At 34.2% G+C, this 15,524-nt stretch overlaps 1 protein-coding gene across 9 annotated transcripts in view; it reads right to left on the reverse strand.

The window, feature by feature from the left end:
* The window catches only part of DICER1 (dicer 1, ribonuclease III), a 58,507-nt gene that overhangs the window by 27,384 nt on the left and 15,599 nt on the right, over positions 1 to 15,524 (reverse strand). For 5 of the 9 annotated variants that reach the window (XM_085550530.1, XM_085550532.1, XM_085550531.1 and 2 more), the window contains exons 3-11: positions 14,581 to 14,681; positions 8,963 to 9,155; positions 7,989 to 8,151; positions 7,419 to 7,549; positions 6,748 to 6,882; positions 5,797 to 5,957; positions 5,031 to 5,199; positions 3,519 to 3,991; positions 351 to 483 (exon numbers count right to left, since the gene is read on the reverse strand). In XM_085550530.1, coding sequence (XP_085406656.1) covers positions 351 to 483; positions 3,519 to 3,991; positions 5,031 to 5,199; positions 5,797 to 5,957; positions 6,748 to 6,882; positions 7,419 to 7,549; positions 7,989 to 8,151; positions 8,963 to 9,106 — 1,509 coding nt within the window. In that variant the 5' untranslated portion in view covers positions 9,107 to 9,155; positions 14,581 to 14,681. The remainder of the gene's footprint in view (positions 1 to 350; positions 484 to 3,518; positions 3,992 to 5,030; positions 5,200 to 5,796; positions 5,958 to 6,747; positions 6,883 to 7,418; positions 7,550 to 7,988; positions 8,152 to 8,962; positions 9,156 to 14,580; positions 14,682 to 15,524) is intronic. The other 4 variants (XM_085550534.1, XM_085550535.1, XM_015865320.3 and 1 more) reach the window with 1 other exon arrangement.

Below are 15,524 nucleotides of genomic sequence, written 5' to 3' on the forward strand. Positions count from 1 at the left end.
TGCTTTTTTAGCAAAAATGAACAAAAGAAGCTCAACAGCTGTTAAAAATACTAGGAACTTCTATTTGCTGTATAGTATTACTATACTTACTATTAATACAACGGAAAAAGTTAATGATCTGACAAGAAATGATCATGACTTCAAATAAGGCTTTACATAAAGTTTTGTTTGTGCAATGTGACATACAATTTATCTAAACATCTGTTATTTTTCATGAAGAACATCTGTACCCCAAATTAGCATGCATATTTGTAAAACCACAGGTATTCCCCATACTTCTAATGACTGATTCTGCCTGTAAGAAGAATACTGAAGTTACTGCAAGTTTCAATTATTTTTCTTGAAGTTACCTCTTCCTGTTTTCTGAATTCTACTTCCATCTGCTTGTTACGAGGCTGATTCTTGCCAATGCCATGTCCAGTTATGAAATTGCTACTGATGTAAGACAGTTCTGGATCTTGCTTGCCAGCTTCTTTTATCAACCTAAAAATATCATGTGCTTTTTAGAAGTCACACAAGCCAGACAGGGGAAAACAATCCTTTGTTTGCAAAACCAACATTTAAAAACGAATAAAATTGTGGAAGTGCAAAAATTAGACATCTTGCCATATAAGCCAGCCTTAGTTTCAAGCACCAGAGAAAATTGCTTGCATAAAAAAGGACTGAATCTAGAACCAGATATCTGTGGATTTAAAAGCATTATTACCTTGCTCAATAAAAGTAATTGTTTATGCCATGGCACCCTTAATAGACCTGTTTTTAGCATGGGCAGAATATGGGATTTCTCAGCCATACAGGTTTAAGAGAGGAGAACCAATAAAACCAAGGTTCCTCACACAATTATATCTCTTGTAGGTCTCAGTATAGCCATCCCAGTACTAGTTCTTATAGTACACCCCTTGTTTTCATCAAGAGGTGTTCCTCCTGTCCAAGGAAAGCCTGCTTCCATATACCCTCAACAGTAATTCCAACCCCTCCCACTTACATGTCGAGAAGTTCTGCCTCACAGAAGAGGATGGGTACTGTGCTAGCTACCAACCAGTACATAGCCATTTTCCATTTGATTGGCAGCAGCTAGCTGGCTAAGTTCTCTTTCCTTCCTCTCCCACTGGAGTACTTACTACTCAGGTTACTGATTCTAGTAGTTTATGGGAACCCAGAACACCTCCTTCCTTTGTATTTTGTTGAAACTGTAATGGGCAGGAAGAATAAATGAGATAATGGAAAACTGACAAATTGCTTGGTATCCTTACAGAAACAAACTAGAAGGATCCCCTTGTACCAAGATGCGCTTTTATTAGCTTGAAGCTGAACAGATTCACTTTTCATATGTGGTCTAGGCTCTTGAGACAGTCATTTTAAGAAAGAGTTACAATTTTAACAACACTTTAAAAAGTTATTTTTCTGTGTGGCATTTGTACCAAGCTGTATACCTTCAAGAGCAACTACTACTGTACACTAGAAATACTCTTTTTGTGTCCTACTTATTACAGAAATTGAGAAAAATTAAGAGCAACTGAATAAACACACCACTATGTAGATATTTGGAATGCTTTCGAGAAACATTTAAGACTTTAACCTCATAATTTAATAGAAAATGTGAGTCCTAGTAGCTAAAAAGGAACTGTTTTCCAAAGAGATATAAGATCCTTCCCTAGGAGAGCAGTGAGGCACTGCAATGAAAGTGAATGGATACTGAGCTTTAGAAAGTGATTTCTAGTTCCCCTAACCTTTTCAGAAAAGGACTCAATTGTACAGACAAGAGAGTAAACAGGCCACTTCATCAGTTGTGTCATAAGAATGTTAGTTTCTGAGGAGAGATTCATTGGTTTTGTTTCTGTTTGTTAGCCTGTAGTACTTACAACATGAATAGTAGTTGCTGCTGAAGTTCTCCAAAGAAAGATCTGCTTTACTTACTACTTCAGAGAAAAACAAACAAACAAACAGTCTACCTACTTTCTGGAAGGGTTGCCCCTTCCTTAAGTCATCATGAACTACATACTGTAATACTATTTTATGAAGTTTGTTTTACCATATTATACATTTTTGTTTAAATTGATAGTACTTCAAGTTAGTTCTGATCAACACTGGACCATTAAAAGCTTGAGAGGTTTTGATAGACAAATTCAAACCCTCATGACTTCCTCATTCAGGAAACTACATCTTCCTTACATACAGCACCAACACTGCTGCAATCAGAAGAGGCCTTCGAACATAAGCATCTCCCATAGAAGGCCTACAGGCTTCTGTCAACCAGCTGAAGTCTGCTCATCTTCCAGGAATTCTGTGACTAAGTGTGCATTAAGTAAAGAAGCATTTTGAAATTATGCAATCTAATTTTCAACAGAAGTTGTATAGTTTAATTTCTTTGCTGCCCATAACTTGCACCAAAGATGCCTAAGGCTTAAAAATGGCAGGAAGTGGCTACTTATTCTATCTAGATATCATATTCTCTATTGGTTTCAATATATATTAATAACACATAAGTCTGTCTATGAGAACACCTGGTGAGAGACGCTGGAAATTAAAGGATTTGTAGTTTAAGCTAATATTTAACAATTCTGTTCACTTCTTGTTTAGTAGTGAAACACCTCAACTTTGCAAGAATCTATTGAAGTTATATTTTCAGGAGCTATTTACAGGGAACATTAATTCCACTGAAGTACATGATTTGCATTACATTGCATATACATTTAAGAATGTAGAAAGGTAACAAAAAAGTGCATAAAAAATACATAGGCAAGTCTGTAGATCAATGACTATATTATGCAGCTCAAACAACTCAGTCAGGTAAGAGATAAAAACTGAAGCATCAGATTCAGAGTTATGCAGAACTCAAAAAGCAGACTGCAAAAGTACACTTTTAGCACTCTATTAAAAAAGAAAAAACCCTACTTTTTCCCTTCTCCCCCAAAATATAAATCAGATGTCACCCAGTTTGTGTCAAACGGTGTTTAAGAATTAAGAATGTTAAGTATATCTATCACTGATCACATTCAGGAATGAGAACTGATAAGGAATGAGACTACTTCAAAGTATATCTTGGCAAAAATTTCAGAATTCCTATCTTTCTTGGTGAAAACTGTAAGAAAGTGCCTAGTGTAGTACTGGTAAACCTTCAGAGGAATTTTGGCAAGTGAAAATTTGCATTTCTGCAGGCCTGTATCATGTAGTAAAATGATTTAGTAAGCTAATGGTAAAATTTCCAGAAGTATAGCTCTCACTAAGTTAAAGAAATTCCCAGCATCCATTGCAAATATATAAAGAACAATTAATACAAGTACTCTTATTTTACCCTTTGAGTACAATTTTCAAATACATTTGCTCTCCCCATCCACACACAAACACTTGTGTTTTTTTTTTGGCTATTCTTTCTTGAGACAGGATCTGGTATAATTCCCTAATGCAACTTTAAATAGAGTTCTGAAGATAAAAGACAATCCCTTCCATATTCACAATGTAAACATCCACGTGTAGGCAGCTGAACATGCCTTTTTTTGTTTTTAAAGAAGATTTACCTATTTAGAACAACTGCTGTGTATCTTCTTTCCACAAAAATAATTCCACATAAAATATTTGTAAAAGGAGATGGGAAATTAGTCTCTGGCTTCTCTTTCTCCTCGATTTCTTCATCCTCATCATCATCTTCAGAATCACTCCACGATACGTAATTATCCTGATTTCTATTGTTATACCATTCAACACTTTCAAACTGCTGCCGTTCATATGGTTTGTATTTGCGCAAGATTTCAAGCAGCTTTATTACTTTTGGAGTTACAAATTTCAGGTCAAGTGAGGCAGGTGAGAAATGCTCTTCACAGAGTGCATGTATTTTCCTTAGGAAAGTGTCTGTAAACAATAAAAATTTCCTGTGCAGCTCCTCTTGCTCATGTTTGATATACTTCTGTAGCTCTCTCACCATCATCCCAGCTACCTTATCTGCACACCAGGGTCCCAGAACAACCAACACAGCTCGACAGTCTGACAATATCTACAACAGATGAATTCAAGTATCAGTTCAAAAGAGTACATTCGTAAGTTATTCACATAAAACAGAACTGGTTTCTCATGTCATACAGCTTATGAATATTGTGATACGTTCTATTACAAAGATATTTAAAGTTGGCTTTTGTCATTTAGGCAACCCTGGAAACTCTGGTATTTAATGGAGCCATTTTTCCTCCCCTCTTAAGTCCCAAAAACTCAACTTTGAGCTTTGCACATTTCTGAGCCTCAAAAAAAAGTTTAATTTTGCAATTTGATGAAATTGGTATTTGAAATTACCTTCAGATAATTATGCTAAGAAGGAAAAAACTTCTTGAGGCAGCTCAATATTCAAAGCAGAAGCATTATCTATTGTGTTTAACATAAAACTCATAACAAGATAAATGCTTTAAGAGGTACTTTTTACTTAATTTATTAGCGATAAATGCCAAGCTTCCAAAAATACCTAAACATGAAATTGCACAGCTGAGTTAAGTCTTCCCTTTCAAAGGAAAAAAGGGTATGTGTAGGCAGAACAGAAAAAAAAGAACTATTTACTACTCGAACAACATAGACACTTGAATATAATCAGCATTATCGCTGATGACAAGTTTTTTCTTTACACAGAATCAAGTGGTCCAACAAGAAATAACTAATCACATCCACATATGAGATACAAACAGTACTGCTCATGAACTATACGTATTAGTTACAATGGAAGTATCTCAAAACAATCAGGATATCAGTTGCTCTTCTAAATATTTCTTCCTTCTTCCATTCTTATGAGAAAATACAAAACAAGTTGTCTTCTTTATACTATATTCCCTGAAGTTTATTTGCTGTGAGATTTAAGGGTAAAAAAAAATTCTAAACAAATTGTAACTATATACAGAGGGTTGATTCTCTGCAAATCAAGTGGAAATCTTTTTGCTCTGATATACCAGGCTGACTAGCATAGAAAGTTTCTGTAATAGAACACATGGTGCAAAGAAAAGCAGTAAGACTTCAATTCCCTAGTTTTTTTTTTACCCAGCTTACAACCTTACCTGTTTAGAAATTAACGTAGAATCTCTTTCCTTTGAATGTACTGATATGTTGCAGTCATTTAGAAAATGAAGTGCTTCATCCAATTCCCTTAATAGTCTTCCATACAATCCACTTTTGTCAGTATATGGTCCACAGTCTACAACAATCTCACATGGCTGAGAAGTATATCTTAATTGAGGGCAAAGATCAGGTTATTTCAGCCTGTTAAAGTTATACGGCAAATAGCAGGGGCAGTATGAAGTATAGTCAAGTACATTTCTATCCCTACCATGAATGAATACAAAGTTAAATATATATTTAAAAAAAGAAAAACAAAAATCATCCTATATACCAAATTGATTCATTTTAAGAACACTAATCTGTCTAATATACTTCCTAAAAATGAAGTTAGTATCACTGCCTACATTTCAAATATTGGAATATCTAAGGCAAAGCAAATTTAATCCACTTGAACACAACCTTCACTTTAGCTTTTCCAAAGCATACTCTTTTGATATGCCAAACAAGTAAAACAGTTATGATGTAAATTTTATTTATTTCTTCAACAACATAAAGTCTCTGAATATTAAGGTCAAACAGACTTTCTACTTAACAGTGGTTACTCAAAAAGCAATTTTATATGTTCAGCTTTCTCTCCACATCTCATGTAATGGCTTCACATACACACAAACTCTAAGATTTAAAATAGCAAACATTCACACCAGTTTATTCCTTACTAAACAAAAAGGCAGTCAATTAAATAGCCATAACTGTACAAAAACATACCTATCTAAGACCACCAAATCAGTTGCAGTTTCAGCATTGCTCTTTAGTATTTTCTCCAGTTTCTTTATCTTCTCTTCTAACTCAGCAGGATCACACTTCCCATTTAAAATGGAAGCAGTTAATCCCAGGATTCGAGGGCAAGATGGATAATCCTCACAGATCTGTGAAGCAAGCCAGAATGAAATACCTTCAAACAGTTGTTCCTACCATTCTGAAAGCCTACAATCAAACCAGCAGTTAGAAAGTTTCTGTGCTTAGTTGGAGGCTGGTATTTAAATAGCATGTACCAGATAGAGTATCAAATGTTCCATAAATTCTTTCTTCTATTACTTGGAAGTAAACCTATGAAACTGAAGAACATTTAACAGCAACCATGTTTCAAGGTAAGTATTTCCATATAGTAAATATTTAAAGTAGTAAACAATTAGTATTACACAGGATAGCTTTGTCATGCTTACAATAAAACACATAACACTTAAACACCATGAAGAAACTAAAGTAACACACAAAAAACAAGTGCGCGTGATCTGGTTAAATCTGAAGAGACATCTGGGAAGATATCTAACAAATACCTCATGAAGCTAACAATATACCTTCAAGAGCCCTATTAACGTTTTTAAAAATCAGTATCTTAAATACAGGAATTGGTTAGTACATCTCAATCCCAAAGACAAACGACATTAAGAATAATTTTGAAAATTCTCTTAATGCCCTAAGTTCAGGTTACTGCCAGATTTTTCTTTAATCACTACGAATTAGAGAAAAGTTGTCTAGTAGTGAGTTAAGTATTAATTTATCACAGTAAATCCAGCCCCAAAGCATGCTAAAATATGGTTCATTGATGTTATTCTCCAACAGCAAAAATTAACTTGTTTCCTACTTCTTCATCCCTTCCAAACTCACCCTTGCACTGCAACCAAGTATGAAAACGTTCACACAGTACAAACTAACCTTCATAATTTCACGGTATGGATGGTCCTGGATTGCAAGATGGCACTCATCAAACACCAGTAAATTAATATTTGACAGGGATAAATATTCATTTCTCAAAACAGTCAAAGCAACATGACATGTCATAACAAGAACCTGAATTTAAAAAAAAAAAAAGCATCAATATAAAAAAAAGAGTACAAGTTATCTTAAGCCACAGTAACGTAAAAAAGCTCTTCTGTACATCACACTTGATAGCATTGACAGCATTAGCAAATATCGATTCCATCTACTCATCTGAGTACTCTAGATATATTTCACTGGCTATTATTACATGTTTTACTAAAGTAAAATAAAGACAGACAAAATAGTCCAAGTAACACAGCTTACTTGAAAAGGTAGAAATAAAAAGGATGCCAAGGAATGACATTTTTTGTAACATTTGAAGTACAATATGTACACTAAAAATTTCTTCTGTATCTGACATCTCTGACCACAAGGCAGGGAGACTTGAAAAAAAGGATTAAAAGGACAGCTTTTTACAACAACCCAAGTACCTCCTACACATGTTTTGCCTCAAAATTAATATATTACTAACATGCTGAATTTCTGTTAGAACAGTTTATGTATAATTGAAAATGACTAGCTCTGATCTGGTCTAACCATTGACTTATTTATACTTAATACATTACCTGATGCTTAGAGAATTCCTGACTCCATTTCTCTTTTGTCCATGATTCAGTTACCTCTAAACTTGAATACTCTCCCACTTTAAGATCTGAATGTGTTCTGACAGCTGATACTTGCTGAGCAACTTGATTTGCTTAAAAATAAAACAAACAAAAATCCTCAATCTCACAAAGGTATTTTCATACATTTATTTTCAAGACGTTTGCCCTATTATTAGCACCGTGTTTTATAGTACAATCTTCATATCAGGCTAATGTTAAACTGGGGTGCATGGTAGTCTACCTCCACATAAAACTATAACTAGGAAAAACTGCTAACTGAACTGCAATTCAGATGCAATGTTTTTATGTTAAGTCAGAAAATAGAAGATGCCAGAGATAAAGAGATTGTATTAAGTGTACAAACAGCAAAATGTGAAAGGCATCACATTCTTTGATCACTTTATTAACCCTGCTGTTAAGGGCTTCAGCCAAAACTTTCTCCCAGATTTGCTTTCACACAACTTTTATTAAGGAGTGTCCAATGACAACAGAACTAGCACATTCGGGAACTTAGTATATTTTTCCTCTTACCTGAGTTGACCAAGAACACAGTTCTTTTTCCATTTTTGTTGAAATCCCCCCTGATCTGATAGGACAGCTCTTTAGTGAGTAGTACTGCAATAAAAGTCTTCCCTGAGCCAGTGTTTAAACAGACTATTGTATTATGATCCAAAGCTGCTTCAAGCAGTTCAACCTAGGTTTAAAAACAACACCCTTATTTGCAGCAAAGTGTATAAATCATTGACAAAAATAACAACACAATGAGTAAACAAAATACAGACAGGTCAGTATGACCCGTAGAACTCTTTTTAATGCCAAAGAACTAACTCCATTCTTTCATAACAAAGATACAGTCACTCACTCAAAAAATACCAATATGATTTATCTTCTAATACTACATTCCTCTTCAAAATAATTTGAAGCTACATGCTAGAGCTTTTAAATCTAATTCTATGTATTAATTCAGCCAAATATGCAAGTACATTAGTTCAAGGTGAAACAATCTTTACAGTAATACTAACCAAATTCTAGCTTTCAGGCATCTCTGCAGGGCACAAAGAGGACTGAAATTCCAGAACTCAGGAATATCTTCTGCAACAAAATGAAAATCAGAGTGCCCTGACAGAGTTTCTAATGTCACTATACTGCTTTGACCAGCGTGCATATCAAAATCAAGACTGGAGATGTGACTGTAAGCGTATAATCAAAATGCACAATGTCAAGATTAGGGTATTTATCCCCAGTAACACCTCACAGAGAATATTCAGTTAAGATTTTGGTTCATAAAAGAAGAATTGAGAAGGGATTATTACAAAAGCAGAACACTTCCTAGCTAGTGGAAAAAAGGACAACAGGTCCCAACAGGTGGAGTTGTGAGAAACACATGCCTGGACTACATACAATGGTAGACTTTTATAATCTGCTCTGCTTCTTTTTCTATTAAATTCTTAAGATTTAGTTTCATTAACATAGTAATGTTACAAAAAAAGTATGATCAGCAGTACCTGATATTTTCTTGGCGTGTAAATGTTATCATGAATTGCTTCTTGTTGCCATGGTAGTCCAAAAAATGGACCCATTGGGGAGGAAGCAGGGGTCATGAGCTGCAGTCCCGCCATGCTGAGGGATTGCAAAGCAGGGCTTTTCATTCATTCATCCAGTGTTTCTGTCATTGCGTTTTTGTTCCAGCACAGCCTACTACGGAAGAAAGCAAAACGGTATTAGATACAGTTATAATACAAAGGAAAAAAAAAAACACCACAAAACAAAAGAATACAAGGATACATCATTCTATTTCATTTTTATTTGCAGTAAGTGCTACAATCTCATTTTTAGCAGAATACTTCAATTTTGCACTTACAGACACTTTTCCACTTAAACAGATGCATTTACCAAAAGATTTTCAAGATCACAGGTAACAAGTAAATCTACCACATTTTGCATTTTCAAGTAAGGAGTCATATAACCAAAGATTTACATATACATGTAAAAACATAAATGCACAGAACGGGGACTTCACTCTAACCAAAAGGAAAAAGAATAGCAGTTTCAAAAGAACTTTTTCAATTAAACAGATAATTTAAGCAGAATTGGCAGAAGAATAAGCAGAAAATGTAATAAACAATTACAGATGATGATGACGAGCTAACAGAAATTGGGACCCCTGCCAGATAAACCACCAGCTTCCAGAAAGATACTCTAAGTAACAATTTGATGACAAATATATACTAGAAAACAACTCCCTGAGAAGGTCTACGAAGTCCTCATCACTGGTTATTTTAGAAATGTTGGATATTTTACAGGAATTATCAAGGTATAATCAATTCTTCTTTTCCCATAGGACTGAATGAATTATAACCTTGTTGTATAGAAATGTTCCTACTGTTCTATACTAAGGGAAAATTAAGTTTCACAATTGTGCACTGGGAAAAAAAATTGAGACAAGCACTGCATGGTATACAATAGAAAATACCGAGCAGTGAATGTTATTAACAAACTGCTTAGCAAGTATGAAGCAGTTGAAATAAAAAAGAAAAAAGTATTCATTTTCTCTGAATCTAGATGAACTTCACTTTTATTTATGAGTTCAACTGACTTAACATTGTAGCTCTTTCTTGTATATTCGTATTTCCAAGTTAAATTTTACAATTTGAACCACCTCTAAACACTAACATATATGCTAACTTAGCTAACATTACGTAACTGAAGCTCTCAGTTTTCCACTTGAAATATATTTTATCTATTGCTTGAAACAAAGAGAAAGTGTTGCATTGAATTACATGATCACTCCCCTAGGACATTAGTCAGAATAAAAACCTCTGTTTCCCTCCCCCCCCCACCTTTCTTTCCCAAGAAGAGTGGAAGACTATCCAAGGACATTATGGTTGAGTTGAAATAGCACTGTTCCATTCCACTACAAAGAGCTACCACTACTTTGAATACAAACATTCAAAAAAATGCAAGTAAGTGAAAAAGGGTAAACTTCATCTTCGGTTCAGCAATCAACACCTATCCTTCTCTACCAAAAAAAATCTTCACCAAAAGGAGTATGTTAATGTTGCAGGAATACACTGTTATATTCTAATTTCATCTACAGAGAAACTGTCAGGGTGAAAAGATACCAGAAAGAATTGATATATTTAAAAGTTTAAAGAAAAAGCATGTAGGATTTCAAAGGATGTATTAAAGAATGCTTTTGAGACTCCGATTTCCCCAGTTACTTTTGAACGAACCTCTAAACTCATGCAAATCTTATGAGTACTTCTCATTTACTTTCTCAGTCCTGTAACTTAAGTTATTGTTTCAGTCTGAGTCCTTTTAGATTCTTTAAATCAAAAGAATAAACCAAACAGACATTGCTTTATTTAGTTGCAAATACAGAACAACATAGGCTACACACATCATAAAATGAGAAATACATCATTTTTCATTTCAGATGTAATATAAGAAGAGCCCTGAAGATTGTAAAATTGCTTTTATACATTTCAAACTGCATACAAGAACATGTAGGTTCTGTTCTAATAATTAGACTAGTAACTCTACACTGTGTCTAAATCCAGTCAGACAAGAAAATGTTTTGGTTGACTCCCCATTTGGAATTAGCAGCTCTATGGCTGTTCTTTCACTGAAGTTTCCGTAGCTCTGTGTCAAGTAAGACAAGTGGTAAAAAAAAAAAGTCCATTTGCTACATACAGTTGTGTGTAATAAAGGTAGTAATTCTTAACATTGTGGTCTACTAAGCATCTGCACAAACATACTCAAGTTAATCATTACATAATTAATATGATCGTTATCAGTCGCACATGAAGGACTGAATTGGAATACAGTTATCAGCCACTGATAGAAAGCACCTGAGAGCTCTGGACACTAACATAAAGCTTTTGTATGAACAGGCAACTTAAGTGCATGACATCAAAGATACTACTGAAAGGTTCCCTCCTTCACTAGCTTCTTTATAATCAAATCAGTGTCATGCTATCTGAAAACACGCAGATTCTTTTGGAGAACACAGTAGTCTTCGTTGCGACTACAACGTTTCATTGAAATTGCCTTGGCACTTTTCCTACTTATTTACAGCAGTTCATGTGGAAGGATAGTTTTGTTTTATTTTTTTTTAAAAGGAGCCCTGGTTGCAGCCATTATAGATGCTCAAGGCTGGGATGGACCAGGTAAAGTATAATATATGCTATATTTCTAAGGGTAACTGCCCAATCATTCTTATACTTATGCCCAGTCACTTCGATTTTATAGAGCATTTTGGATCATCAGTGCCTTCTCTTTGTTATTCCACTTTTTCTTTTCCAAGCCATAAACACAACTATGAGAACAAGTACAAGCACTCTCTGAGACCATCTCCCTCACAGCCCAACGCATGATCTAATATTCATGAAGAAGCATACATTATTTTCTTCATACAAGTCCACAGTAACAATAGTAGGCTTAGCTACCTCAGCATAAGAAGCACGGAGACTCACACTTACACATAGGTTCAGCTTGCTCTGGAAGAGCTTGTAGAACATCATATACTCTAAGCCACAGATTTCTTTACTTTTTAACCTCGTGAAAGTCCTGCCTTCAAGTACAGTCTTCTCAGAGAGATTAAAAAAGCAAAAAGTATACTCAAAGAAAAGTTGGCAATATTCTTTCTGAAGTGTGAAGAAATAAATATCTAAACATTGGTAACTTGAAAAATAAGGAGAAATAAAACGTTTTGTAGGGCAGTAATACTATTATTAACTGTGGAACAGTCTGACAAGAAAAACAATGGGATTTAGCTGTCATGGACCATATGATTAATTAGAAAAACAACACAGTGAGACTCTCACAAGGCAGAGGACACTTGAAATAGCTTAGGTTCCCTCTCCACGTATAATGACTGAGGTAAGAAGAAAAGTCCACCTCCATAAAATATCAATGCTACTTCCTGCTGTTCTAAGGAGCTCCCTAGTCCTGGCCTTCATTTATATTATTTCTATTGTAAGTATATAAGATTTGACAAGACCAATGTCAGCGTTATTATGGGAATAAGCCACAATAATGAAGTAATTACACATTTTAAGTCTCTATTTCAATTGCAAGGACAAATATCAAGTTCTGCAATAAAAGAAAAGCAGTGCAAGACCATCTAGAAATAAAAAGGGGGAAAAAAAACATCTACTTGAAGAACAGGTTTTAAATTGGAAACAGTTGAGTGCATGCTTTCAGAATTTGTGGACAGAAATTAACTGAACCTTGAAACTATCTAAGTGGGAAGCAGAAAAAAGTACTCCTGTTCTGCCAGTGTGAATAACAAAGATACCTGCTATGATGTTCCACCCCTGTGTCATTTTGGATACTGACACAAATCTTGAAATATATATATAATTTCTATATTATCTGGTTTCTAAAACAGTATTAGGAGTCTATTTTCCCTATTTTCTGAAGAATATAATTTAGCTCAGAGGTCTAAATAAGAAAATACCATCAAACAATAGTATTCAAGAGGATGAATCACGTTATTTTTACATCATGCTACCTTTAACATAATTTAACATATGCAGTGCAGCTGCACAAAACTCCATTATCCTTCAAATACCTTCATCATATGCATTGTCTAACAAACTGTGTTGCCCTGAAACATTCTTTGAAAAGAAATAAATTCAGATCCATTTTTTTCAAGTTCTAACAGAATGCATAGATACTTAGAAAGCTTAGCGGCAAGAATTCCTCCAAGAACCAGCTCCCCTGGTTTCCCAAGCACAGTCAATTAACTGTGAATGTTCATCTTCAATTAGATGCTATTTGTTGTTATTTTATGAAATAAAAGTAACCTAACAGTATAACCAGAGCACTGGTCTTTAACAACACATCAAGGGAGTCAAGTGTTCCTTTTGTTCAGAAAAGTTTCATTAGAGAGCTAACTAAGATGAGGATTACATTGAGGAGCTATGTTAGAAGGAGCTGCTTTTGAAGGATTTCTGCATGGCAATATGGTACAGTTAACAGCTGGAAGGCTTGCCAGACTCCTATTCTACTGCCAGGAAGTTAGAAGAGGATAAATGCACAACGCCTGAAGTCCTTCAAGTGCTCCATCACAGGTATAGACAAAACCAGCTTTGAAGCAAATTCCTAATAAACAGTTTCTGTTGCTGCTGACAGAGCTAAGCTAACTGCATCAGCAGGTTCATATCAAAATTAAACTGCTGTACATTGCAACAAACCCTTAAAGCAAAAGAATTTTAACTCTATTTATCAGCATAGTATTCTTAGGGTATAAACTATTTGCCAGTGCAGAAATGAGAAAATGAAAACGCATCTGTTTTTTAGCATATCTATACCTACATCAGTACACGAGGCATTCAGAACAAATGAATGGAAGGAGGATGCTTATCCTTTGTCAATTACAAACATACAGATAGCAGAACAAAGTATTTAATCTTTTATAAAGGCACATATAAAGCCTAGTACAGCAGGTCTAAGTATGCAGTTTGTTAATCAGGAGAGCTTGAACTGCTGAGATTCTATGCTGATTCCTCCACTTTTAGCCCTTTAACATAGAGTGCAATAGAAAAAAAATTTAGGCACATGATACATAAAGTGCAAAAGGAGAGGACTGATGAAACCAGATACATGTCTGTCCTCACTTTGACACCAAAGCACTCAATTTTCATTGTACACAACTTTATCAGATGCCTCTTTCCTGCTTTTGCTCAACTCATAATTCAAACTGAACTATATTACTGAGAGAATTCTAATTCTAATCCCGCACATCTTCCTTCTTCCCACTTTTTAAAAATTTATTTTATTTCATCTATAAAACCACATTTCATGGCAAAATCCACAAGAAATATTTAAACACAACAAAAAAAATGAACACATATTCAGTTTTGCAAGACATATCAAAACACACATCTTAGAACAAATTCCTTTTTTCCTTATGCCACAGCATTATCTAACCATCTACACATAAAATAAATTAGCTATTTTCATCATTCTTATTCTTTCCAAAGAAATTCAGGGTAAATTTCTACAATCTCACTTGATGGTGACATGGTGGTCCTGAAGGAATTTTATCTATCAGATAGAATACAGCAAAATGATGCATAAAAATCTGTTTCTCCTACACTACAAAGCACGCACTTACCGTTTTAATGTCTGCAGCCTCTGTGCTTATGCTTTCCAAACTGCATTTTGACATCATGATATCAGCTTGGAGGTTAATCACATAATTTGCAAGCTTCGGCACTGAAAAGCAAGAAGAAAAAAGACCTCTGAACTATAAAATTTTTTTTAAAAGGGAACTACATTATCAAGGTTAATTGTAGAAATTCACTTGCTTATAAACATTCCATGGCGTGTTTGTACTGCAATATAACTGGCTGAGAGAAAACAAAATATTTAAATCCACTCTGAACCCATATTATTTTAATTTAGTAGTAGAAACAAAGCAACAAGCAATTTAAAAGCTAATTTGTGAAAGATTAAATATGCAAGGAATTAATGCATCCCTAATCCTACCCATATTAGTAATCTGTTCATATGAGAAACACACTAGTGATGTTTTAGAACATTTTTCAAATAAACATAATGAGTTTTCCATGCACAATTCAATTCATTTAAGAGTTGGAATGAAATTCAGATTTCTTTTAATGTTTTCTAATGTATCACTCTTTCGAGTCATAATACAGTAAACCGATCATAAAGAAAATTACTTTCCAAGCACATCAACATACATATATTTTATTATTTTATTTATTATATTTTATTATATCAATAGTGTGCAATTTATGTTAATTCCTATAAAAACACATTTGTTTATTCACATACGTCTAGCAGTCATTCAAATCAATTTCATACATTAACATCTTTATAAAAACACAACATTAAAACACAAATGTTAGATATCTAACTGATCTACAATATTCTCAGAGCTTGAAAGCACAAAATTAATGTGATATATAAGTATTAGTTTTGTTATATCTAAAAAGATAATTGAAGTCATTTTTTCTTTTAAATCAATACTGAAAACTTAAATGCAAAATTAATCTTGATGAAAATTTCTTCTCCAATCAATTCCATAAAGTTAAT

The sequence above is a fragment of the Coturnix japonica genome, chromosome 5, assembly GCF_054131305.1.
Source record: "Coturnix japonica strain WE chromosome 5, WE-NBRP24, whole genome shotgun sequence".
Taxonomy (NCBI): Eukaryota; Metazoa; Chordata; class Aves; order Galliformes; family Phasianidae; genus Coturnix; species Coturnix japonica.